Source organism: Lepisosteus oculatus, chromosome 15 (assembly GCF_040954835.1).
Source record: "Lepisosteus oculatus isolate fLepOcu1 chromosome 15, fLepOcu1.hap2, whole genome shotgun sequence".
Lineage (NCBI taxonomy): Eukaryota > Metazoa > Chordata > Actinopteri > Semionotiformes > Lepisosteidae > Lepisosteus > Lepisosteus oculatus.
In genome coordinates, this window is record NC_090710.1 from 7,027,554 (window position 1) to 7,054,480 (window position 26,927).

Genomic DNA, 26,927 nt, shown 5'->3' on the forward strand with positions numbered 1-26,927 from the left:
TACTAGTTAGTATTCTGTTACTTTTAAGTTTATAAAAAAATGGTAATCTGAGCTAAACTACTACTATGGTAGGGAGTTGTCAGAAAACAATTCAGTAGAGGTATGTCTTGCAAATTAACTTGTTAGAATAATTTGAACTTGCAATAGCAGTAATGGATGAGAGCATTCGATATGGTATATTGGTGATATCAGAAGGGTTTTGAGTACTTAGTGTAAACTAGGAATTGTATGTTTTTTATTGTAAACTACTGTATGTGAAACCCTTTTTCTTTAGATTAAGTACTGTGGGAATATAGAACAAGCTTCTCAGCCATGTTGTTGAAGCCAATATCCTAGCTTCTTTCAAGAAACAGTAGGGTGAGATACTTGGATCTTTAGTTATAGAAAACAAATGATTCCTGTTGTGATTCCTTATGTTATTTTATTGTAAACCCTTTGAAATGGTATATTTTGCAACTTATTTTAAATTATGACCATTATAATAATAGCTTGTAAAACTGTTGATCATTTACAAGAACCTAAGGGCAAGAACAAGGAAAGTAGAATCAATTTAAAGTATTGTAATTGTGTTGCACACATATTATGGCCATACACAAGGAGTGTTACAACAGAATCACCTCTAATAGAATTGTCTGCTTTTAAAAGAGATTGTACCTGTTAATACATGACATTTGAGAGAGAAACAAACACTTGTTTGTTTTAGAAATGTTCTTCAAAAACCTTACATGCTCGATAATCTTAAGTCTAAATTGTGAAGTACAATTTTTATAGAGCCATAATGAGATTTTTCTTGTGATGGAAATTTAGTGAAACTTCCTGTTTGGGATGAGTAATTTTGGTTTAATGCCTGGTTTCTTGCTAGGTCCTGGGACCATTTGAAGAGAAAGAAGAATTGCATCCAGAAGATTTTCAGTTGCTAGAAAAGATAACACTGAGCACATCAGCAGAGAAAGTCAAAGTAAACATCAAGCAGATGAATTGGAAAGGGAAACAGTATGTTGATGTTTTTACTTAATTTTCTGAGAAATGACTGGTACTTCCCCATCCATTAAATACCAAGTATTATTTCAAAATAATATGTAATCAATTTCCTGTACTTAATCCAACTATACAGGGAGATCTTCAAATTTCTAAAATATCTTTAGATTTTTTTTTATAGTATGTATGTTTTTTCGGTCGGTTATACATGCTGGTCTTGGAATTTTAACTCCAGGATGCCTGTGGTTTGTAGGCATTATTTAATGTTTTTGAAACTGCACCTTTTGTGTTTTTAAATATTCAGTTTTAAAAATTTTCAATTCTGCTTTATTTTCTGTAAAAAAAAAAATCTTGGCAGTGTTTGCATTGTACTAGACAAAATAAGAATAGTTCGAGAAGTGTATACGTTTGCATTATATGCTTTAAGTTTTTCTGTGTGTGCATATTTGTTTAAGTTACTTAACACATCAAATAATATGTAAGTGCATTCAGTTCAAGTACACAGTTTGGTAATCAGTCTTTTTTTTCTGTGCAGAGCAAGTGATTTCGTTATGAAAGTTGATGCTCTTCTGACTTCAGCTCACAAGGGAGAATCCAGGAAAGATATCCGGTTTATTAAAGATGAACTGAGGTAAGTCCGATTATTACAGATGCGGCAAACCTACAGAATCCCATTTCTGTTGTACAGCTTTGTTCTCTGAGCTACACAGTCCAGTCCATCAGAGGGCCATCACCCAAGCGGACACATGGAGAAAATACAAAGTGCATACAGAAAAAAGCACCCCACGAATTGAACCCAGGGCCACAGAGCTGTGATTGCTGCATTGCAAACCACTGCATCCCAGTGACGCCCTTCATTTTTCACGTTATGCTAATAACCTTTTTTTAAATGTATTGAGAAATGCAGTGGGTAGCTAATAAATTTCTAATCATTAGAGTCTGGAAAAAAATAGTTCATTTATAGGATGTAACTACAGTGGCCCTGAAGTGCAAAAGACAAGCAAATAAAAAAAAAAGATGCATTGCAAATAAAAAAGAGGTGCTGCAAACTGAAAAGGGGTGACACAAGCTAAAAAATGTGGACCTTCACATTTACAATCTAAAAAGAGTCAACATGCTAGCTGAAAAGAGTGTACAGTATGTGCAATCATTAAATGTGAATTTAAAGGTGAAGACTCATAATCTTATAAAATAATGTACACATATTCTAAAAAGCAAGGGTGTGAAAACTAAAAGAGAGCATGCAAAGCAAAAAGAGTGTCTGAATCAGGTTGGTATGGTTTTGACGGTGATATAAGGTGATGTAAGGAGTAACCTGCATATGCATAACAGAAATTTTTAAGACTAGAAAGTGTAGACTGGTGCTTTGATTTTTTTTAATACCCAACTACAGAAAGTAGTTTTTTTCTTGAGGCAGGATAATTCAGGATTTTCTCAAGTTATATCTAGATAGACTTAACTCGATAATTGAGTTCATGTTAATTCCATTTCAAGAAAACCCAGGTTTAATTTATGTGGTTTAAACAGCGTGATGTAAGTTCATGCTGCACTTAAGTAGACAACGAGGGTCGAGCATTGAAACTTTCATCCATGTCAATTAAACCACGGCAAAAGAACAGACATCTTAATTCATTGACCATGAATGATGACTATTTTTGAGATTGCCTATATATACTCTATTTGTTCTCTAGACGTTAAAATCTGCTGTAATGCCAAGGAGTTGTACTGTAGCCTCTGCAAAAGCCAGAGAAGACACCTGGCAAAGAATCGACTATCATTTTTATGCAGCAGTTATATATGCATTTACAATAGTTGGACCATAACGGGGAAGACTTGGCAGAGGGCTAGGACAAAATACATAAATATCATCCACAGTGGTACGGTACTAAACAGTGTAGTGCAATCTTCTGAAGGAAAATGTTCCCAAATTTTCGCCAAACAAGAAGAAGCACAGCTGTGTATGACTGGAGAAGAAGGAATCATCATCATAAACCAATAAAGAATGTATTCCTTTATTGGGATATTGTCTTTTTTTCCAACATTTTTGTTGTGTGAATCAGTAGGTTTGAAGTAGTACACAGTAGGTGAGGCTTCCCCTACCCCCAACTTGCAGAAAGTCTTAAGCCAGGTAAAAACAAAAAGTCTATGTTTTATTCTTTAACTCGACATTGATGCTGTGCTGATTTCCTGTTTAAAAAAATCAGAATCAGCCTTGATTGGCCTTCTGGAGAACCTTTTATATTAGGAAATGCTGCAAGAAAAGTTTAGGTCAGGGTGCATAGCTTCAGGGAACACAAGCTTCATTTACAGTGGGTAGAATTAAATTTGATAATGTTACCAGTTATTTAATGAAATCCCTGATCGATATTATTCATTAATGTGTGGTCGAGAAAGGTTATGAATGTACAAAAAAACTGTTTTGGTACAAACACCACTATATTGTACAACATCTTGTCATTTTACTAAATTGCTTGAAGTTGCCAAAACAGTAAAAAAAGACACCAGTCACAGGGAATCGCAGCCCTATAAACAGAATTGGAATTATTTTAATGCTTGGCTGTGATGAGCAGTATTAACAATTAATGGGCCTAAATGTATGGGCTTAATAGACCATCAATGTGAAGTATATGCTGTCTGCTGAAACGGTATCTTTCAAATAAAAATTATCGGCAAACTGTAAACTGTCAGCATGGCTGGATCCCTGGAGAAAGGTGACATCATTTTTTGCAGGGAACTGATTGGTCTGTGAGTCAAGCTCTTAACCTCAAAGTCAGGTCAAGTTTAAATTAACCTGCCCAGGAGCATCTTAAGAATTGAGAATATGTTGCTAGAGTTATTTAACCAGATGCAGTTTGGTCTTATTTCACTTAGTTTTTTATTTATTTGTCTTTTGCACTTCAGTGCCACTAGCTCTTCAAACTAGTGCATATGTGAAAAATGTCCACCTAAAACTCTACCTGCAAACTATTTTTCTCTCTTTACTGAGTTGTAAAAATAACCCACAAGAAAGAGCTAATTATACTCCACAATTTCCACAATTTCACCCAGTTTATTACAGTATTTATTGTAAACAGCTGACTGTAAGGCACACATGTGTGCATCTACTGAAATTCTGTTTTTCCTTTGTTTTTCCAGTGTAGTTCAGATACCCCCCAGAGAAGATGAAGTGTTCTATCATGTTGTGGCCATTGTCGACCCAGTGAGCAGGGAGGCGCAGAAGATGTCATCTCTGTTAATTGTAAGAAGAGATCTTAGTATTGTTGTTTGATATAGCATCTGTTGAGGTGTGATTCTCTTGCAATTAAATCCAAATGAATTATCCCACCTGCTTTTTAAAGAGAAGTCACCTTTCAGGAGTTTTTTCTCCCACATGACACTGTCAAACACTGAAAAGATCAGTGCACTAAAGAGGCTGTAAACTTAATACACTGAAAAAAATAGTAGTTGTGTGTTGCCTACTTTTTTGGAACAGATACTCTAAATGCTGTCTATTGTTTTGATAGTTGGTTAAGTTATAGGTTCTTTTCCAAGCTCTGTCAGTGCTTTTAATCTACTTATTTTTGTCTTTAAGCTCTTGCCTGTTTAGAAGAATAGGGCATATTCTGTTATTAAGTGCTTCAAGATCATTACATTTGGCTCCTTTACTTGGTCAAAAAGCACAACCCACTGCCTGTATGTTCTGTGTTAGTGGCATTGAAGTTTTCATGCATGAAATACTGGACTGTGATCAGTGTATACCATAGACATTAAGTGCAGCCCCCTGTAAGTGAATCTGATTTCGGAATTCCCCTAATTACACACCAGTTAGCTCAGATTAGATGTAAGGTTTGGCACTGACGTATAGTGTTCATATCATGCAATAGAATCCATAGTATTCTAGTTCATTATTTTGCCTTGCAAATGGGTGTTGGTGCATAATAAGACCTGTAAACATTTCTTATTTGCCAGTATGCAAACTAAACAGTTTTGAGTCTAATTGCAAGCAAATGGAATTCACTTTGATGATGAGGGAACGTGCACGACAATGGGAAATCACTGAGCATGAGCAGCAGGGCAAGCTAGTATTTACACAGTAGCCGTGTCACACTGACACTCACCTGCCATTCAACTCCAGTTTCCATGGTAATTAATTCACAGATGTCTTGTACCACCTGGAGGCAATTATTCACCATGCCCACCTCAGGTAGTTCAGGACTACATAAGCTGTGATCTGGCAGTACTTGGGAACTCTGTCATTGAGCTCACTACATCTCTAGCTGCTCCCTGAGTTCCCAAGTTCTCTCTGTAAAGGAACAAGTAATAGGTTTATTCCATGCTGAAAAAAAGAAGAAAGAGAACACAACGTTTTGGCCGTGGAGCCTTCTTCAGATGTCACACCTGAAGAAGGCTCCACGGCCGAAACGTTGTGTTCTCTTTCTTCTTTTTTTCAGCATGGAATAAACCTATTACTTGTTCCTTTGCAGCCTACGCATGCTGACGCAGCTACCCACCTGAAGTTCTCTCTGTGTTTGCTTCCTGTATCCTGGGCCCTTGACTTCTTTCTCTCAGTTCTCCTCTGAAGCTTGCACTATGTCCCTTGGTTTTAACGTTTGCTTGTCCCCATTCATGGCTCTGGACTGTGTTTACCTGGACCATGCTTGCCTGTGTTTACCTTCATTGCGCCTGTCTATCTCCACTGCCAGCTACTAAAGCACCTTGCTGTCTCCTCACGCTGCTGTTGTTCTGTTCACAGTTGTTTCTCTGCCTGCTTCTGGGTTTATTAAGCAAAAACCTTTTACTGCTGTTACTGCAACATATTACACCCATTTTCTTCATTACTGGCAAATTCTGTGAGCTACCAAAACTAGTAGCTTAAGAAAACATGAGATTTAGACTGGCAAAATACATATATGTGTCCTTACAGTATATGAGTCTCTTGCCTTTTATGTTATTGGTAATGGCATTTATATGGGAACAAAAAATACTGTACTAGTAAATTATGCAAGAATTAAAAGGATTTACGACAATAATATTTAAGGAAATATTTTCTCTCTCTGTTTTAAGTACCATTTGCAGTGGTTTTAGTAGAGGAATATGGTCTAGACACAATAGGAAATGATCATTATTGCATCTAGAAAGGTTACTTTTAAAGAAACTAATTTATTTTATTTTCTGTGAAATAACTGGATTGCTTTCTCCATGTTTTTCTAGGTGCTCAGTCAAGTGATCAATATGAAGCTGCAGGTATTTATGAACTGCAAGTCTAAGCTTTCAGAGATGCCTCTGAAGGGGTAAGCAGTGAAATATAATTAAACTCCTGTTTATGTGTGTGGACACCCAGGGGTCAGAGATATTTTTACACAAGCCTCTGCTTTGACTGAACAAAAACCAATAACTGGTAGTAAAAATGTTTGCTAGCTGTATATTAACTTTTTATTGTTGTGGGGCTCTTTTATACATTGTTTGCTAGAACCTGCTTTTAGCCAGATTGGGTGAGAGAACCAAAGGTCAGAGGGGCACTAAATGTTTGTAAAAATTATGTATATTATATATACTGTATGTAACAGAGCCCATTCAGTGCTATTCTATTACTTACAGATATGGCAGCTTATACTGTATGCTTTACACTTTCAATGCCAGGCTATAGAAATTCAGGGGTATCGGGTCTTTTACTGTAGTTAAGAGCCTTAAATATTTAGTAAGTGGTGTTCATTTTCCATGTTCATCATCATAGCGCAATCACTGGGTGGAAAAAAATATGAATCAGTAAATATAAAATGTCCATCCTTTGATCTCATGAACATAAAAAAGAAAGGTACAGATGCAGCCATTCAAAACGAGCGGGCAATACCGCATTATTTTGCGGTGCGCTTTAAGCAGTCTACCGCGAGTTACCGTAAATTCTCCTATAATACCGCAAGTAAAATAATAGTATCCGGAATTTCCGCAAGGTGGAGCTAATAAAGCTCAACCTCTCATGTTTGTGCTGTCGCCATCAAAGTCTTTAACGAAGATATTACTAATAGGATTAATAATGAATGACCTTGGACAAGCTGTAAACTCAAAGTCTGGTCCACTGGTCCACATTCTTTTTTTCATTGACCGTCTTTGTAAAAGTAACACCACAGCATTTCGCAATCACGCATTTGTTTCCAATCATGCAAAGTACAGTAATTTATGAGAATCGATTCACCATGCCTTTCACATGCTCATAAAAGAGATTGATTTAGGAACATAAACATATTACCGTATGCAAACTGTACTGTATACAGTATGTATATGTATATTTAATGTCTTAACTGTGCCCGTTTAAGTATTGAATATGTATATGGAATTTTACCACTGAAGGGAAATCTTAGTACCTGAGCATAAAATGAATAGGAACATACTGTAACGCGTGTGAAGGCCATAAACGATATTAATTTTGGAACTTAAACAAACAGTATATGGCTGGTCTCGGTACTTTAAAGAAAACATACACACCAGTATCCCATTTCTCCCTAAACATTTTAAGCATCGAAGTCTTTAACTAACGTGATACCGGAGTCAACAAGCATACTTTTAGAATTTGATTAAACGGGAATATAATATGGAATCGCGTATCTAAAGAAATTAATAGTGATATAATTATATTCATGTACCGCAACACAAGAATAGTACACGCTGTACATTGTCTGTTGATAATGTTTCTGTAGTGTTTTTTCAGCACTCTCCATGTGACCTTGCTGGTGGCACTGTGGGTTAGGTTCCTGACTCCCATGTCACATGGTCTGTGGTCGAATCCTGCTGGAGCCATGACTTTTTTTTTTAACAAACATTTCTTTGAAAAAATGAAACGTTTCCCTGAGTCAGAGATTAAATAAAACCTCACTCGCACCAAACAAATTTATATTTCTAAATATCACAACATGATCGAATTTAAGTCATTTTAATAACAATGAATAGTCACCTATGCGTTACAATATAAACATTTATATTAATTTAAATCGCGTTTAAATCACCTTTATTTAAAACCCATAAATAAAGCTGATACTGTTTAGACTTTTAATTATTTAAAACTGTATTAAAGCAGCACGATACACAATACAACGTAAATCGCTATCTTTGTCTTATGTGTAATAATGTTCACCTCTCTGTCCAGCAAATTTACAATAGTAATAATAATGAACTTTATTGTATATGGCGCCTTTAAAGGTGGCTCCTCAAAGCGCTTTACAGGTTAAAAACAATACTGTTAGGTTGGGAAAACTATTTTTTTTTTAAGAAATACAAAATGAGATATAATGATATGTTCTGGCTTAGACATTAACGAAGAGCATAACGCGTGTACTGTATACACTGCAAGTACAACCCCCCTCTCTGCAGGAGTGCTGGCTGTGACGAATTGAACCGGTTTCACAGGTATTTTCAAAGTAGGAGGCGAGATTTCCAGCGAAAGACACCTCCCCCCCCCTCAAAAACCCAGTAAGTACAGTACTTACTAGTTAAAGGCTAGGCTCCTCAATGAAATCGCTTTAACATGCTAATGCGTTGGTGTAACAGTCCGGGCGTGGCAAGCTTCTAATTTCAACCCGACTACGGCGAAAGGAACCCATCTTTCATTATAAGACAATGAACATATTTTAGCCCTGAATGAATTAATAGCAAACATGGTTTACATAAAAGACATTTTTCCAAGAAAGTGTAGCCTTTGTCACTAATGAAACCACTAAATAAAGACATAAATATAGAAATCTTAAGATTTTTAAAATACATGACTTTGCTAAATTTTATGTGAAAATAAAAACGATTACAACCGCCAGGGGAGAGAGAGAACAGGGGAGGGGTGTTGGGTTTGCATAAGGGGCGGGGCTATGGAAATTAGGTCTGTTTGGGAATGTGTAGTTACATGTTCTGGCTGTTTGTGAATTATCGTTGTTGAGTATGGAGTGTTGAGGTATTGATTTGTGTAATGCTTTATGTTGAAAATTGAGGTGGATTTTGTTTATGATAAACAGGATAAACTGGGATGGGAGGAAGGTTTGGTTTTGCATAAGGGGCGGGATTATGATAATTGGAGGACTTTGCGAGAGTAAAATGGTTTGATATATTTGATTTTGTATTGTGGTTGTTATCTATGTTTTTGGTTGGTATTATGTTTATATGGTTGTTTTTGTTGGTTGGTTGTTATTATGGTTATTAATAATACGATCTATAGTTGAAATCTGAGCCTTAATAAAAAGAAAAAGCAAGTGATTGGGTTTATGAGCAATCTAATTACTTATTCGTTTAAAACGCTATATAAAATAAAGTTTATTATTAATTTGCTGGACAGAGCGGTGAACATTATTATGCATAAGACAAAGATAACGATCTTGATCAGTTTAGAAATCTGTGTACGCTGTAAGGTTTTAATTCTTAAACTTTTAAAATACACGTTTTGAATAGAAAGAAATCCTCTTCCTGGTACAGTATGTATAGCAAACCATCACGTCTTTTTTCTCCAATCAGAGGGGTGTCAGATGGTGTCAGCCAATCACCATTCTGAAGCCCTACCATAAATCTCTGGTATGGGGAGACCCCAGAATTCTGTCACATAGTTTAGACAGATGATAGATACTTTTATTGATCCCGTGAGGGAAATAAAGTAAATCATTTTCATTTTAGGAAATTATTAAACGCTCGGTTAAAAGCAAAGGAGATTGTCTGTTATAGTGGACATAAAAACAGGAGTTCGCTGGCATTATATCCTGGAAGACACAGACCGGCGCCAAACGTAAAATGCCTGATGAACTAGGGATTGGACAGTTTCCAAGTGCTTGTGCAATCGATGGAAATGTTCAAATAAATGTGCAAAAGAAATAAACGAAATAATCATTTATTTCTTTATCATATTGGCTAGCTAATGTCCTCTCTTTGCTAGTTGGTGGCTGTGTTTCTGCGTTGGGTAGCAATGGGTGACTGTTCTCAGGCGGAAGATGTAAACAGCTTAATGTTCGTGTTAAATAATTTTTTTAAATTAAAATTCATTCTATACAGCAATCGCATATTTGGGTACCGTTTCATAAAACTTTCATGCTTAAAATGTTAAGGGAGAAATGGAAGACTGGTGTGTATTTTTTCTTTAAACTACCAAGACCAGCCATACACAGTACAGTTTACATACATACAGTAATGTTTATGTTCCTAAATTAATATTGTTTATGACCTTCAGATGCGTTATGCTCCTCTTCTTTTTATGCTCAGCTACTAAAATTTCCCTTTAGTGGTAAAATCCATTTAAATATTCAAAACTAAGCAGATTAAAATGTGCACACTAAAGACATTAAATGATTAAATCTTTTCACTACCAACCAATGCACCACGAGTGCCCCTGTCGGTCATTTTGGCCAGCCAATCACTTACCGCGGTGCCCTCCGGTGCCCTGCGGTGGCTTGTGGGTAGGTTACTGTACCGCAGGTTTTTACCGCGCATTTTGAATGGCTGCATCTGTATCTAGCTACTAGCTTCTGACTTTCACAATAGACCCACTATTATCTAACAATTCCTCTCACTTTATTTTCCAGCTTCTACCGTTTTGTACTGGAGCCTGACGTATCTTTTCTATCTAATAACTCCCTGTCTCCTGGCCCAGTGGCCAAATTTGTGGAGATGCCAGAATCTCCTCTTTTCACCCTGAACATGATAACACCTGAGAGCTGGCTGGTGGAGTCCGTACGAAGCTTCTATGACCTGGATAACATTCACCTACAGGAGGTATGATAAAAAAATAAATAAATTAAAACAACATTGTGTCAAGGCCTTGGAAGACTGGCTTATAAGTATACAGTCATATTTTTGTTTAAATTTAGCAAATTATGGATGTACAGCTTTTGCAAACTGGAACAACATGAGCCAAGATAAGCCAAGACTTTTACTACTGTAAATTCACAAGTTCAGACCTGGACTGTACCTTTTCTGATACTCAGTGCATAAATATTTCTTATTCATACTGTCTCAGCAGTGGCACAGTGGTTAGTATTGCTTTCTCACAGAGCTGAGGCCCTGGGTTCAGTTACTGGGGTGCTCTTTGCATGGAGTTTATATGGGTTTCCTACAGGTTCTCTGATTTCTTCCCACAATCCAAAGAAAAGCTGGTAGGTTTAAGGACTAATAGGCCCCAGTGTCAATGTGTGCATATTTGTGTGTGTGTGACCTGCTATGGACTGGTGCCTTTTCCAGGGTGTATTCTGCCTTGCACTTGTTGCCTGCTGGGATAGGCTCCGGTTCCCCTGTGACTGTGTTTTGGAAAAGAGCCTTAGAAATATACCTTAGGTAACATAATTATGTTGGTTATCATTTGTCATCAACATGATTAAACAACTCAAAGTCTATAAGCGTGTGTGGACACCATAGTAAGCAATTAAAGCTCAACATTTACGATGATTGCTTTGTACCAGGTTGTACAGTACTGTAAAAGTCCGTCCTATTCTTCTCGTGGAGCTCTAGGAGCCATCATAGCTCATCCCACAAATGGTCTGATGACAAGTCTGATGATTAGATTGTAGCAAGTCTCCCAGATCATGGTCTGTCATTGACAGATGAGGCTTGGCCATTGCGTCTTGCCAGGTTATATATTTCTGGCTGTAAACGCACAGAGAGCACATGACTACTATGACTTAATATGGCCTGAAGCATACTGATGGCGTTAAGGTGTTTTCTTGATTCATGAAGCATAATGGTAACTTTATGTATTTGTCTTCCATGTTTTGCTGTTTTACATGTAGCGTATTTAAGCAGCAATACTCGAAATTCAAATATTCAGTCATGTTCAGTAAATTAATCAAAATGATGCCTAAACATTTAATAAATAAACATACATGTATAAATATTTGTATGTGTTTTCTTTGATGTTCATTGTATCTTACTGTTTTGCCAGCTAAATGGATTTGTAACAGCAGAATATGAACTGGAGTACCTGCTGCTTGAAGGGCACTGCTTTGATATCACGACTGGACAGCCCCCACGAGGTTTGCAGTTCACTCTGGGGACGAAGACTGACCTTCTTATGCAAGACACCATAGTAATGGCTAATCTGGTATGTTTTTCTTTCTATAAGCTTGTCCTGTGTTAAGTGAAATGCAGACATATAGAAGCTTTTACCTGTCAGGAAAACCCAAACATACCCTATGACATTTTTATTCAGACAGAAGTCTTTCTGCTTTGTTATAAGCATATTGTATTTCAAAACAGTACAAAAGGAAACCGAGAAACGAGAAAGGAACAACCATGCAAATAAGAGATTCTTTACCCACTCTAAAAAGAACAGAAAGCCATTTGACTGCATTTCATACTGTAGTTCACATGGCATCAGTAAGAATTTTCAATACCTTATTAGTTTCTTTTTATTTTAGTTATTTGGAAGAGCTTTCGAATGCTGTCATTTGATCAGGTGTCAGTTTTAACAGGCAGGGGTTGTGTGGGACGAAACAAGAAGTATCTAAATAGAATAAGACCTTGTTAAAATCATACTCTGAAGAGACAGAGTGAAAATGCTCAGTTTTTTATACATTTGATATACTGACATTTATTAAAGCTAAATCACCTTATTACTGGAAACTAAGCAACTAACATGGACTGTTACGTCCCCGTGTCTGTCTGTATGTTAGTTTTTTTTCACTTCCTCTATTCAGCTTGTGTTAGTCTTCTTGTACTTTCGTTTGTTTGTATTATCCTTAATTTCGCCATTACCTTGCCCAAACATGTTATTTCAACCTCTGTGCACTTTTGTACCTTATTCCTTTTGTCTACTCTTGTTTTCCCTTATTTGTTTTCGTAGTTCAATTGTGTATTTGTGTGAACTTTTGTGTAAAGGGTTAGTTAAGGTTGTCGGGTACATTTTTGCACATGTAGTTGGTCTTTGTGTTTAGAAACACTAGTTTAGGACAGGTTAGTGCCTTTTGTCTTGTATGTTTTTTGTAGTCAGTGAAGGTTAGCCAGGGCATTAGAAGACGCCGAAGACCGGGTGTTTTGGGTTTTGTTTTGATAGCTAGGTCAGCTTTCCCTCACTTTATTAGCCCGCTCCATTTTGTTAGTTATTTTCTTTCCTTCGGCACTGCTCAAGTTCCTTTTCCCTGTGTGTTATTGTGTCCTGTATATGTACCAGTTACTTATTCACTTTAAAATAAATCACTGTTGCACCAAACATTTTGTCACAATTCCTAAGTCCCTCACCAGAAAACCACCTGCATCCAAATCCATCTTAAAAGCTACACCCCTTTACCCCTAGACTCTTGGGGTCATAACACGGACCAATTTCCCTTTTCTCATTTGTAAGCATTACTGTAGGTACTGGATAAAATGTACCATTGCCTTGAGATTTGCAAATGGTTCTGAAACCAGTAAGTCATGACTTACTAATTTAAGTTTAAACTTTAAGTCATGACTTTTAATTTGTATTTTGCTCATTATAGTTAAGATAGTATATGACGTTCACTTTCCTAAACATTCCTAAACATTGGTGGAAATTATGTTTATGACGATAACATGACACTAACATTGGGAAACCTTGTGATGATATACAGAAAACACTGATAGCTTGACCGTATTTATTTCAATCTAATCACTCTGGTGGTGGTACTGGGGTACTGTAAAATATGGCTGTAGTAGTTCCAAATCTGAGCTATATTGGTCAATCAGGCCAGTGCTTTTCTTGGGTTCCGTGGTGTTAAGCAAATGATAGATCACTATAGCGCATCATCTTATAAAAAGTGCTAGGGATCCTGACACTGGCTGGTTGTGATGTGTGTGCACGGTAGTGTAGGAAAGTACTTGTCTTTTCAGCGGACTCCAGAGCAATCTAGAAAAGTCAGCAACCCTATGGTATATGGTGTTGTCAAAAGTTGTACTTTACATTTAATCCAGTTTCTCCTGAGTGGGTCTATGGCATCATCTTAGTGACAACAAATGAAAGAGCTGTGATTTATTTTTAACAGGGATACTTTCAGCTGAAAGCCAACCCAGGTGCCTGGACCTTGAGGTTACGTAAAAGCAGGTCAGAAGACATCTATCAAATACTTGCGTGAGTATAATCTCTTTGTTGATTCCAAGTTTGTATTATTGGTATAATGAAATGTCAGTGTGATAAAGTTGTTTTTGTAACATCTGTGTTTTGAGAATTACATGGTCATCCTGTTTGAAAAACAGGAGCTGCTCGGAGTACTGTCAACAGTCTTGCATGCTTATTAGATTGGATGGTGAAAGTTTTCTTTAAGGGCAAAAAAATAAGGCGAAACAAGAAATGTCAGCAGAATTCCTCGCGGACTTGATTGCCAGTCATATGGATGCTTTGGTATTCCCTCCAAAAAAGCTTTAAACAATAAAGAGAAAGGGATTAAATATATATCTGCTGCCCTGGTAAGATTTATACATCTGAATAAAAAATGACCATTACTTCATCAATCAAATCCTGAGGTGCCCCCTCTCTCCATGGATAATACCATTTGCTGCAAAGAGAAGATGATATTCACAGTACCTTTTTATTCATGTGATCTACAACTTTTGTGGACACTTTTTTGATTCATTAGACAGGGCATGGTTGTCTGTAGTATCACACGTTCTGCTTTCAGCTCTTTTTAATACTTTTTGTGGTATGGTAAACAGGATAGAATGCAATAAAGATCTTACTAGTCTGTTGTAAAGCTCAAGCATTACATGGAGTTTCAATCCAAGGATACCTTTTGTGAAATTACTCAAGCATGTATTTATCTTTTTTATTGTCTTCCCATTTTGTCTTGATGAAGAATAACACATATAAGAATCAACATTAACACGCAGATCCCTTCCACAAGTAGTTTCCTGAAGCCATGCACATTTTTACTTGTATTTATAAAAATGAATACATTTTTTTGTGTTTGATCATATAAGCAGTGGTCCTTCAAATGTTCTTAGTTGGATGTAATTGCATGACTAGAATTTTTAATTGCTGATCATATTATGTATGTAATGGTAGCCATCTGACAAATGTTTTCATGTAAATATGTCTAATGTCAGGTACGCACTGTAGTACCAGTGAGAACTGTCACCTTACTTATTTGGTTTTTATTGGGGTTATATAGGTGTAGGGCTTTTCTTCACTTTTCTTGCAGTTTGTAAATACAGTAATTAAAATATATAAATGAGTATGTCATCTCATCCTGTGTTTGGGAGATGCCATTGTGAACAGTAATGAAAGCTACAGCAAGTGATTTTTCCAATGTAAGAGTATGTGTACTGTGGCCTAGGTTTGCAGTACACAGTAAGAAAATATAAGACATGGTCTGTGAATACCCGCAACAACAATGGGATTCAGTCTGTGTATGGCTATGAACTTTTTGAGTCATGTCAAAAATGATGCCCTTGGCATATGTCAACATTTTCAAAAGGAAAAAGAAATGAAAGTTAACAAACACATGTCTTGCAGCTTTTATCAGAGGTGGATCTTTAGAATCTTTATGGCAACCGCTCCACACTTTTACAGGGATATTGAGTTTCTTTCTGCTATGATGTGAACATAGCCAGTGGGGGGAACGATGTCATTGAAAGTTGCTCAATACTAATGCCAGTGTCACCTACCAGACAAAAGCACAAAATCTCTATGGTAACGGAATTCAAGAACAAAAACAGTGATCACCGTGCCATCCTCAAGGTCTGCGCATGAGTAGGAGGTTTTCTGCATTTCCAGTGTTGTGTAATGACACAGAAGGGAAAACAGAATGTCAGTCAAAATGAATACTACAACATTTTCATAGCATTGCTGTGAGTGCTTTCCTAACCACAGCGGACATGGGCTTATCAATAAAATATTGTCCGAAAACCATTAGTCTTTATCTGGTAAAAACACTGTACATACGGTAAAACTTGAGCACTTTACACACGTCTTGAATCTGGTGAGGAAATTAAACTGTACTGGCTCTTTACATGTACTATTTTGTAGAGCTTGCTGAAAATCAGAAGTTTGGTCCTCCTTTATAATTAAACTCACTCCAGACAGAAACCCTCATCATATTTATCTTCTGTGTTATTTTCTTTTCTTGGCCTTTGGACAGAGTGCTGGTACTGTAGTGTTTTTATAGAAGTATCATCATCTTATTATTATTATTATTATTATTATTATTATTATTATTATGATTCTTTTTCCTGGGTATTTGCAGGAACAAACCATATTTCATTCAATAAGGAACTTTACAATGTCACAGGCAGCCTGTTACTAATTACTACAGCTAATTAATCAGAGTAATATAGTAAAACTGATGTTAGAACATAATCTAGTGAAATACGAAACATCAGAGTAAGATATGCAGTAGAAGAAACTCAAGAACAGATTATGTAAAAGGTAAGCGTGTATAAGGGAAAGGAAAAGCAAGTCATGATTGTTTCTTTAGACTCCATAGTAAAAACTGGAGGTGCTTCTGTAGCAGGTGTGAAGCAGTGGAGTGCTGATGAGGAATTCCTGGTGTGAGGGGAGACTGAGCATAAGTGTCACAGGTGCAGTGAGAGAAGATGGGTTTTGAGAAGGTGCTGAAAGGTGATCAGGAATAAAGTACTCCTGGTGCCTACAAGCTTTTTACACCGCAGAAGAGGGAATGAGTAGAATGAAAGATAGAAGAGGGAAGGTGAGGCAGCACTAGGTGGTTAGCTGTGATGATTGTTCTTGGATCTCTTGCTGTGCTGCCTGATCTCATTGCAGACTGTGTCTAATCAAGGGATTTGTCAGGCGTGTTTTAACCTATGGGGCAAAATGTCAGCACAGACAGTCTCTGCTTGGTCTCATCAGTCACCCTATCATTCAGGGTGAAATCAGACAAATCCAGATCACCATGTCCAGGGATTCATTCCTCAGGTTACCCAGCTAAGAGGTGAACTCAGTAGGACTTGCACTGGCAATCCCTTGACTCACTTTACATGTAATACAGCAGGTAAATCAGATCACCCTTGTCAGTACAATCCAGCTAATTTAAAAATGGTAACTTTATTATGAAGATGAAAGTGTTTTACTGTACAAGAAATGATGAGAATTAATTTTAAGGTGTTATTTACAAATTACTAAATAAGCAGTGACAATGAGCATGACTCATTCAATTAACATACTAAAATAAAACTTTTGAAACTTTTACTTCTTATCTAGCAAGGTCAAGGCTGTTACAGCAACTGTCTTCCTCAAGCTATACCTTAACACAGGGTTTGAAGATGCGCAGAACTGAGTTCTACCAAGATCATCTCAGGCATCAAGATTTATCTGTTCTCTCTTTCAGGTAAAGCTAAAAGGCAGTGTCGTTATTCACTTTGGCAGTGACATTATTCATATGGTTAGCACTGGCCTTCTCTAGTTATAGGGCAAATCAAAAACAAAAAAAACTTTCTCACTACAGCTGCCTGTCCGGTGGGCTTCACTGTTACTGCCTTAGTGTGACAGGGATGAATGAGACATGAGTCGTCCCTTGAGGTAGGAAAGAAATTGATATCCTAAGCTTTTACGCTTTGGCCAAATGGTTTTAGTGTGTGGGGAAAAAAAAAAACTTAAATAACAACAGCAAAAAAAAAAACGTCTAATACCTGTCAGTCTAAAACATACTGCACTGTGCCGGGTGAAGAGAAACATTTGTCATTGTGATAAGGTTAATTCTCCACATTTAGTAACTTTTGAAGGTGTAAAAGCCTTTTGAACAGTGGTTGCATATACAGTAGTATTACTTATGACTGACTTTAAAGGTTAGTCTTCATAAATGGAAACTGGCATAAAAAATCCACCCTTACACAAATGGTCTGTGAAGCAGTTAATGGACATACTGTGCTAAGGCCCTAACGTAAGAATATAAACTGCAAAAGAAAGGGGGTCTTTTGGCCCATAATGGTCAGTTAGTCAAATTCAGGACCCGAACTCTGTGAGGCAGGAGTACTGACCACCATGCTGCAACAGAACAGTCCTGAGGGTTTTGTCATTGTTTCGTCATTGTTGCTGGTATGGCAAAATGAAATCTGAGTGGGAATCTTTAGTGTTGCATTTCACCATCTGTTAATCTGTGTTCATTTTGGGAATATCACAAGTATCTTTCATCCTCCTGTGTAACATTGCTCATTTAGAATCCTATTGCTTTGCCCGTCTGATGTTGAAATATTTAAACTTGCAATTTAACCAAGATTGTGCTACTGTAACACCATACTTCAGTCTCTGCTGTGGTACTAAATAGTCTTTAGTATTTAGTTTAGTTGAGAATTCTGTATATCAGGTAGAGTACTCATTAAAAATCTGCCTCGGCACATATCTCTCATATTGTGTGTAAATTATATTGGCTCCATGTGATGATAAGACTGAGCTTGGTAAGGTTCTCTTGCTTATGTATCAGGGACTGAACAGTATAAATCCAGGTTATTGTAAGGTGTTATTGCTTGGGTGTAGTCCAATACATAATCTGTGTTCTGCTGCTTCAGGCCTTCTTAACCTACTATTGACCATATTTTTAATTATGGGAGATAGAGCCATCTCTTGTGCACAATGTTTGTGAAATTCACTGCCCAAATCCATTAAAAACTGTGATGGTCAACATTATTTAAACTTATTGAAGTTTTATGTAAAAATTGTTATGGTGTTTTTTCTGCAGAAATTGACATACTTTTTCCCCTTCCTTTCATTTTACTTCTGTTATGTGTATTATGCACATTATTGTACAGTGATTTAAGCGCTTTTAAATAAAAGTATATTATTAGTATTGTAAGGTTGCACAAAATGCAATTATCCAATGGTTTTAGATAAATCCAAAGTCATTAGTCCTGTTCTCACAGCTGTAATCATATGCAATAGTTAAGATTACCTCAGGAGATCTCTTCTCTGCTCATTAGTCATTAGCATTGCTGTCACGCAGCACAGGGGCCCGGGGTTCCATTCAGCACCTGAAATGCTATCAACAAGGAGTTTTTTATGTTCTTCTTGTGTTCACATGAGTTTTCTCTGGGTGCTCTGGTTTCCTCCACCAAAGACAGACTTGTGTGTTAATTGGCTTCTGGGAAAATTGACCTTTGAATGTGTGTGTCTGTGTGTACACACTGAGATGGACTGGTCTTCCATACTGGGCGTGCCCTGCCTTGTGCCCATTCCTAGCCGGGATAAGCTCTGGATAGGCCCTGCAACCCTGAATTACAAGAAGAAGTTATAAAATGGATGAAAAGATAATCAAGTAATGTAATAACTATAATATAACATTCTGATAAGGGCACCTTTGCTTAAGTGCGTGCTGTTGGCAACGATGTGATCAGTGCTTGCCTGGATCCTGTGGTGGTGCTTTTGTTAATTTGGATAATTCTCAGGAGTGTGAACAGAATGTCTAAATTCAGTCTCCTTTAATTGGAATTTGCAGTAGCTTCAGCTGCAGAGGGAATGCTACTTGGTTATATTTTTAAAGAAAACTCCTGACAGTTTTATTAGTTAATAAGTGTGCATACCTGGATTGTGACTCATTACATTATATGTGACTGTATAAGTGAACATATCTCAGAAACCCTCAATTACCTACTGCTACAGACTGCACCAATCGCAGTGTAAACTTTGACAGACCTCGATTATAAACCTCTGAGTAAACCATCTGATTTATGGAACTAGTAGCAAAGAAGGGTTCAAGTCCATTTCACAATTCAAAAACCTAATTTTTTTTCAGTCATACTGCTTGTTGTCTGAAAGGTGTTTTTTTGTATATTTGACAATTGACAATGACTGTTAATGCAAAATAATGGAATGAGAATAAAATGGTTCTGGAGTGAATAACAAAGGAAAAGCTAGTAATTGAGCAATTTTACTCTTTTTTTGCACAAAACATTTGAGCATGAATCGTCATTTAGAACATCATTTAGAAGAAAGAGAAGTACATTGAAGATTTAAAAAAGTCAGAATTCAATTCCAGTTAGTGGTTAATAGAACTTACATAAAACATAAGGTGTTCGGCTGAGACCAGGCCATTCTGCCAGTCTCACGTTTGGTTGTTAGAAGCAAATTGTTCTCAGAATCTTATCTAGCCATTTCTTTAAAAATGCCAGGATACTTTTGACAACATGGCTGGATAGGTTGTTTCATACCCCCACAGCCATATGGATAAGGAAGTGTCTCCTGTTCTTACTTTGAAATGAACAGTCCACTATGTTGACTTTGTCATTGCATTTCAGGATTCTGAATTTCTAATACCACACTACACAAACTGCGATGACCGTTCATCTGGTAAAACCTTTTGTAACACAATGGAGCAATCAGTAAAACTTAATTTGAAGTTAATTTCAAAACATTTTTATGCATATGTTACAGTATGTATAATTAAACATTTGATTAAATAACATAAAGCTTTATAAACAGATTTGGTTGTCAGCAGTGTAGAAAAAGGGAAAAATTGCTTAGAACCAGAGAACAGGAATTAAAGTTCAGTGGGAGGCTCATTCTATGAAGTAACAATAATGTATGATTTTCAGATATGAGTGACATGAGAGGGCGAAAAGGTCAATGTCTAAGATATCTTGTCAGTCAGAAAAAGGTACCAAATGAGGAAAACTGTTTCTACTCGTTATTTTTCTGTAAAGCCAAATATTTTTTTCTTTAATCTCTTGTCGCTTGGTTACCTTAATGAGTAACAGGTCTCAAAGCTAAGATTCAATTTAAAGCTTTTACAGAATAACAGTGAGTTACTGTGTAAAACCATATTTAGAACAGTTTGTTGTGGTGCATTTGTAAGTATCTGTTTGTGAGGGAAAGCATCACAGTGGTTCACTGTGGTGTCATGTAATATCTGCATAATTACACAGGGACTTGTTTAAAATTAACACTAATTAACACTGTTTTTAATTAACACTTAAAGCTTATTATTAGCAAGGTAATCTAAAATTATTTTTTTTACCGATTCGAAATCTGTTTCATGTTTTTCTCCTCATAGTAGCCATGATGTTCACACATTGCTGTCTTATCCTTTTGTAATGTTCCTATTTGTATTTTATTTAAAATTTTAAGTTATATAGTTATACGCAGTACATAACAGTATTTAGCAACATTTAACAGTACATAATTGTGTTTTTCACATTCCAAACCCTGTTACCACCCACAGGGAAGAATGAGGAAGCTTGGGTAGACTTCCCCCATTCTGCCCACCTTTGAGTTGTTCACCTTTTAACATGTAGCAGGCAACACAACCCTCCTGTGCTGAACTAGAAGGGTACAAAACCCTGACCACCTAAACCCACCTGCACTCTGTGACTTGTGAGCCAGTGTGAACCATATGGGGAATCTCAGGGTATGGTCAGCTAGTGACATGATCCAGGCTCGAACCTGTGATCACTGAGCTCAACCGGCCCTCAGGTGAGCACCTAAATAGTTGAAGCATTCAGGAGGCCCCAGTGTTTCTCATTTCTGGATGCTACTAATTGTAATGAAGAAATGCATGTTCTGCACTTGCTGCAGCTCTGCCTTTAAAAACTGCTTAAGATTGCTTTGTATTTGAGGATGTATTGTGCCATGAAGGTCCCTTCTTAAAATATTAGACAAACATGTTTGCATCATTCTCAGAACATTGAGTTTGAAAATTCCTGAGCTTCAGAAAAGTATTTCACAGTAAAATGTGATGATTATTTTAAATTGCATAAAAGTATTCCTTTCATTTTTGAATGAAATAATTGACATAGCTGTTAGACGTTCTTATTGTTTCTGGAATGAGTTTCTAGAGAAATTTTAAAAATCTTTTACATGCTACACAGTGCCGCATGACATTGACTTGCACACCATATTAAGGTTTGCTTTTACCTAGTCACTATAGTCTTGTAAAAGTCTGATTATCTGGTTGAGTGAGTTTAATGATATTCCACATGATAAAACCTTTAATCTTTTCTTCTATGAAGACAACTTTATGCTTCTCTCTTAGTCATGACGGCACAGACTCGCCAGCTGAATCAGATGATGTGATTGTGGTGCTAAACAGCTTCCACAGTAAAATCATCAAAGTACAGGTACTGTAGGTATTTATATACATTTTATCCAGAAAATGTTCTGAGAGACATTCAAATGTATGTCAGTTACTCTGTATATTATTTTTTGCTTCTCTTTTCAAACACATTTATAATTTATTAGGCTTAAAAGCAAATTTCTTAATTACACAAAGATTTATTCCTTATTATGCATGTACAATAATTGCTTTTATTACATTGTTTGTTTTGTAGATAACTTTTTAAATCATCCTTTGCAGGTTATTGAAAGACCAGCTTGCACATGGAAATGAAATCCTTTTGAACCTACTGTTTTTTAGTAATCTGTTTTTTTTTGCTTACATGAAACACTAGTTTAATTTTTGTGGTAATATAAAGATAACATCTATAGTAAGATTGTCACTTAATCTGACAAAGTAATTTAGTATCTTTGAAAGTTCTTTGATTTTCACCACTGAATATCCGACTGTCATCTGGTTTGTTTCACAGGTGCAGAAAAAAGCTGATAAAGTGAATGAGGATCTCCTGAGCGATGGTACAGAGGACAGAGGAGTCTGGGAATCACTAACAAGGTGAGCCTGCGACACCAGTGTTCACAAAAGTGCTTATTTTTATTTTATTTAACTAAGTGATTTTGTAAGAATGGAGAAGAAAAAAAAACTAATACAGTAGTTAACATGTTTATCTTGAGATTGTTCTTCTCTCTTTTCTGTGTACTACCTCTAAAAACCTTTTCATACAGTTTCCTAGGAGAGATTATTAAATAGTACTGAAGTGTTTGAAAGGTAGCTCTCAGATGGTATCAGCAGGGTTTTTGTTTCATTATGTTTTCTCTTTTATCTGACGAAATTAGTAATGAGACACAAAGAATGCTGAATATTTACAGTACTTATGGTTAGAATGTGATAAACACATTATGCAGTGCTTTCATAGGAACTGTGGCCAAAACCATAGAAATTAAGGAATTTTAATAGTCTGAGCATTAGAAAGTCTTCAGGATTTTATTGACAGACCAAATGCAAACAGAAAATAAGGTGGGTGAAAGTAAATGGAAATGGAATATTTGAATCATTCAATACAATATAATTTACTCCTTTGTAGTGTTTTTATTTATTAGAAGGAAGCAGGAGTTTACCTCAGATGGCTGTAGTTAGTTGTTGATACAGTATGTCTTATGGTTTTGAAGGTGGCCTAGGTGCTTTGCTAAGGGAGAAGAGAGTCAGAAGGTTCCCAGAGATTAAGGTTAATTCCAATCACTCTCTTTATCCGAATGCAGTTGTTCAGTGTGATTGCATGATGGTGTTTTGCTGATATTTATTTTCTAACTGTATGATTTGTCTGCTTTTTGCTCACTGTGTGAAGTTTGTGGAAATCTTTGGAGAAAAGGTAGGAAGTATACAAATTTAGCAGTCATTTTAATATCAACTTCCATTTGCAAAGTTCTACCATTTAATGTGATACATGCTATAGTCCAGGCTTGCTCCTGAACATTTAAAAATCAGTAGTTATTCCAGTTTTCAGGTTAGGTAAAATAAGTAAACAATACATGGATGAATTTACTGTCATAGTCTCCATGTGTTGACCCTGTCAGCCACTAAAATAATATATATAATTCACAATTACTTGAGATAGCTTTCAAATAAGAGCACTTAGGAACTGTGAATATGGTTTGATGAGATTGAATAAATTTAAAATATTTATTCCAAATAGGATTGTGTTTCATGGAGTGTAGGCTAATCCCACAGACAAATCTTTATGGCTGTTAAGAAAAATCTGGCTGATCTACTGTAGGTGGTATTGTCTTGTTGAAAATGGAGTGTTTTCTATATATGTTTCTTAATAGAATTTGCCATTGTTAGAGGCAGTGAAACAAACTGCAACCCACCATGGCGGGACTGTGTCAGCAGCAGTGCACAGTATATGATTGACAAGAACATCAATGCAAGCTATTACTTTATCAAGACAGTGCTGCAGGCATTTCACCAGTGATTAATTGTTCACCCTCTTTCAGTGGTGATGTCACATGTTGGCCTGGATACAGGCTGGAAACCGCTACTGTACCACCAGATATTCCACTCATGGATGACCTTCTAAGTCTAATTTTGTATTATCTACCATGTTGAAACAGCAGTCTTTTTCTTCCCTTGCAGAAAGCCTTGGTTTTAATGTCTTAATCAACTGGTAATGACTAGCTAATGACTAGCTCAGGTGATGCAGTTTGTCTGAAATTTAGTACCTCACTCTTTCTTACAACTCAGTCTTTGACCACTATATAATGAAAATGCAACTGCACAACAAGGTGTTGATATGAAACTGATATTCCAGTCCAGAGCCTAAAGCTGTTGTTCCAGGATAAGCCATATTATGTCAATTCTATTGTACAAATGTGGCTTGCTTGTGTTGTATGTTTGGGCAACAAATCTCTGGATAGATGCAAGTAAATTGAGCCACTTCCAAAACAGTGTTTTAATCTAACATGTTCTTTTTGTCTGTTCCATATGTATGTTGGCTATTTGTTTTCTTTAACATAAAAAAGAATGCTTAGTCTGTGGTTTCCATTCTTCCATTCATATGGAAATTACGTTTCAGTTGTTTTAATCATTATATGTTTTGGCATTTTGATATAATGATCTTTCTAAGTGAGATTTTCTTTGTTGCATTGTCGTAATTGCCATTTTAAAAGTTTGCAGACCTGTAAATTTGGAATAGTTGTTAAACAAACACTAATTTCTTGCTGTCGTTGACATGTTTTGTTTTTTTTTCCAATGAGAAGTATAACAGGAGGATCTAAATCGGAAGATGCTGAGAACAAGAAAGAGGATGTTCTAAACATTTTCTCCCTTGCTTCAGGACATTTATATGAGCGCTTTCTAAGGTGAGTCGCCCACACATGGCATTTATCTCAAAAACAGCCCTTCTTTAGATATTTTTATGCCTTAGGAGTTTTTCCTCAGATTATCACCACCTACTCTTCTTTATTTCAGGATAATGATGCTTTCAGTTTTGCGGCACACCAAAACTCCCGTCAAGTTCTGGTTTCTAAAAAACTACCTCTCCCCTATGTTTAAGGTAATTCACTTGTGTGACTCCTTTAAAACTTCTTCTCTAGAATTTCATACTTGCTTGCTTTGCTCCACAGTCACGCTTGCAGGGATTTTATAAAACAACCCCCATGTGGTCTCTTCTGGTTATCCCCTTTTACCCTGTGTTCCACGTTTTACCCTTGTTTCTAAATTTGTCATTTTTCCCATGGTGCTAAAGTGTTTAGGCTTACCAGTGACAGAAAAGGCTGGTCTAAGAAAGCTTAAAAGAATGAAAAACATTGTCCCCCACCTATAGACAATGTGCACCTTAGTAAGAGCAAAATATGTTGACACCACTTTAGATTTAACATTTATCACTGCCATCCTAAAGCTCTTTAATGACGATATAAATTCAGGGGTTGATTTACTGCATATCTGACCTGTGAAGTCATTTAGTTCATTCAAAAGGAAGATGCAGTAAATATTGATTAAACATTTTGGTATGACGTGTACAGTACAATATACAGTCTGCAAGAGTCATCTGTGTAGCCAGCTGTGAAGTGCTTCATATTGATAAACGGTTCTCATTGCAGTAGTTGATGAAAAGTGGTGATGCACTCGTGGACTCTAGCACTCTCATTTCTTTTGAGCCAGGAGGCTTTATAAAGTGATCTTCTATTGATGTAGATGGAAGAACCTCATACTTGTAGTTTTCTGGTTTTCAGTTCTAAAGTTGTTAGGCCTCTCATAAAAGAGGTTATTGTTAATGAAATGTCTTGAGGCTTCCAACTAAATTTCACATTTTGTCTGAGAATGGGCTAATGATGAAACAAAGCCAATTGTACTGCTAAGACTGCCCCCGTTGTGAAGCAATCCCCCTCTCTTGAACAGCAGTCAGCTACATGTATTCACTGCCCTAAAACAGATAGGACTATTGGACTGGATGCCATAAATGAGAAACAGTGGCTGTGCTGGGGTTAAACCTTACACAGCAAAATCAGTTAAAGTGCTCATGGAAAAAATCTTAAATTATTTACCTTTTTTACAGTAAACGTTATGCATATTGGACACAACTTTCTTGACAAATGCGCCATGAAACCATTAAGTAGCAACTTATCACTTTGTCTAACAACCTGTGAAGAACTGCAAGTGCTTGGAGCTAAATTTCAAAAAAACAAACAAAGCTGGCTTTCACCGAGATGCTCTGCTAGAGTTTGAAAACTTCTCATGTATATAAAGAACAGTTTTTACTGAAAAAAGATTTAAAAAGGAGGTAATAAAAATCAAACACCATAGTAAATCAGAAAAGCTATGCCATTAGGCTTCTTTGAATATATATTTGTAAAAGAATAATTTCTTCCAAGGCAGGGGGATAAAGTTATTTACTGCAGTATGAAAAGATTTGTCTTCTCTGCTTTGAATGCTTATTGACTTGTCTTTTGCAGTGCCTGCTAGGCATTTTCTCCATGGATAGCTCTAAGTATCAGGAAGTTCTTTCTGCCTACAGAAGTAAACAACGAGTAAAAATTAGCCAGAAATGTATGTTAGGTAATGCAAATGAAATGGCATCAATTAAGGTTTTTCCCTATGAGGTAATTCTGTGAGCGTTTATTCTTTGCAGGAATCGATTCCCCTCATGGCAAAAGCATATGGATTCCAGTATGAGCTGGTACAATACAAGTGGCCTCGCTGGCTCCACCAGCAGACTGAGAAGCAGAGAATTATCTGGGGATACAAGATCCTTTTTCTGGATGTGCTTTTCCCTCTGGCAGTGGATAAAATAATCTTTGTGGATGCTGACCAGGTATTGATGGAAGCCGTGTTGCTATGACTGCTGATGACGAAGTTCTGTTTTAATCGATACATTAATAAAACGTCTATGAAAAATAGATCCAGATATAACTTATGTTTCTCATGCCCTCTGCTTAAGGTGGAACTAAACAGCGGTCAGATTCGTAAGGTGAGCCCACATGCGGGATGAGAGAAAAACTAAAAGGGGAACCT

The 26,927-nt window shown here is 36.6% G+C and overlaps 1 protein-coding gene across 4 annotated transcripts in view; it reads left to right on the forward strand.

Moving 5' to 3' along the window:
• Positions 1–26,927, forward strand: part of uggt2 (UDP-glucose glycoprotein glucosyltransferase 2) — a 99,751-nt gene that overhangs the window by 59,396 nt on the left and 13,428 nt on the right. For 2 of the 4 annotated variants that reach the window (XM_069179098.1, XM_069179100.1), the window contains 13 exons: positions 863–993; positions 1,514–1,609; positions 4,114–4,216; positions 6,169–6,248; positions 10,503–10,692; positions 11,855–12,013; positions 13,911–13,996; positions 21,840–21,924; positions 22,390–22,472; positions 23,263–23,286; positions 24,674–24,775; positions 24,885–24,969; positions 26,545–26,727. In XM_069179098.1, coding sequence (XP_069035199.1) covers positions 863–993; positions 1,514–1,609; positions 4,114–4,216; positions 6,169–6,248; positions 10,503–10,692; positions 11,855–12,013; positions 13,911–13,996; positions 21,840–21,924; positions 22,390–22,472; positions 23,263–23,286; positions 24,674–24,775; positions 24,885–24,969; positions 26,545–26,727 — 1,407 coding nt within the window. Of the gene's footprint in view, positions 1–862; positions 994–1,513; positions 1,610–4,113; positions 4,217–6,168; positions 6,249–10,502; positions 10,693–11,854; positions 12,014–13,910; positions 13,997–21,839; positions 21,925–22,389; positions 22,473–23,086; positions 23,143–23,262; positions 23,287–24,673; positions 24,776–24,884; positions 24,970–26,544; positions 26,728–26,927 lie in introns of those variants that run through there. The other 2 variants (XM_069179099.1, XM_069179101.1) reach the window with 2 other exon arrangements.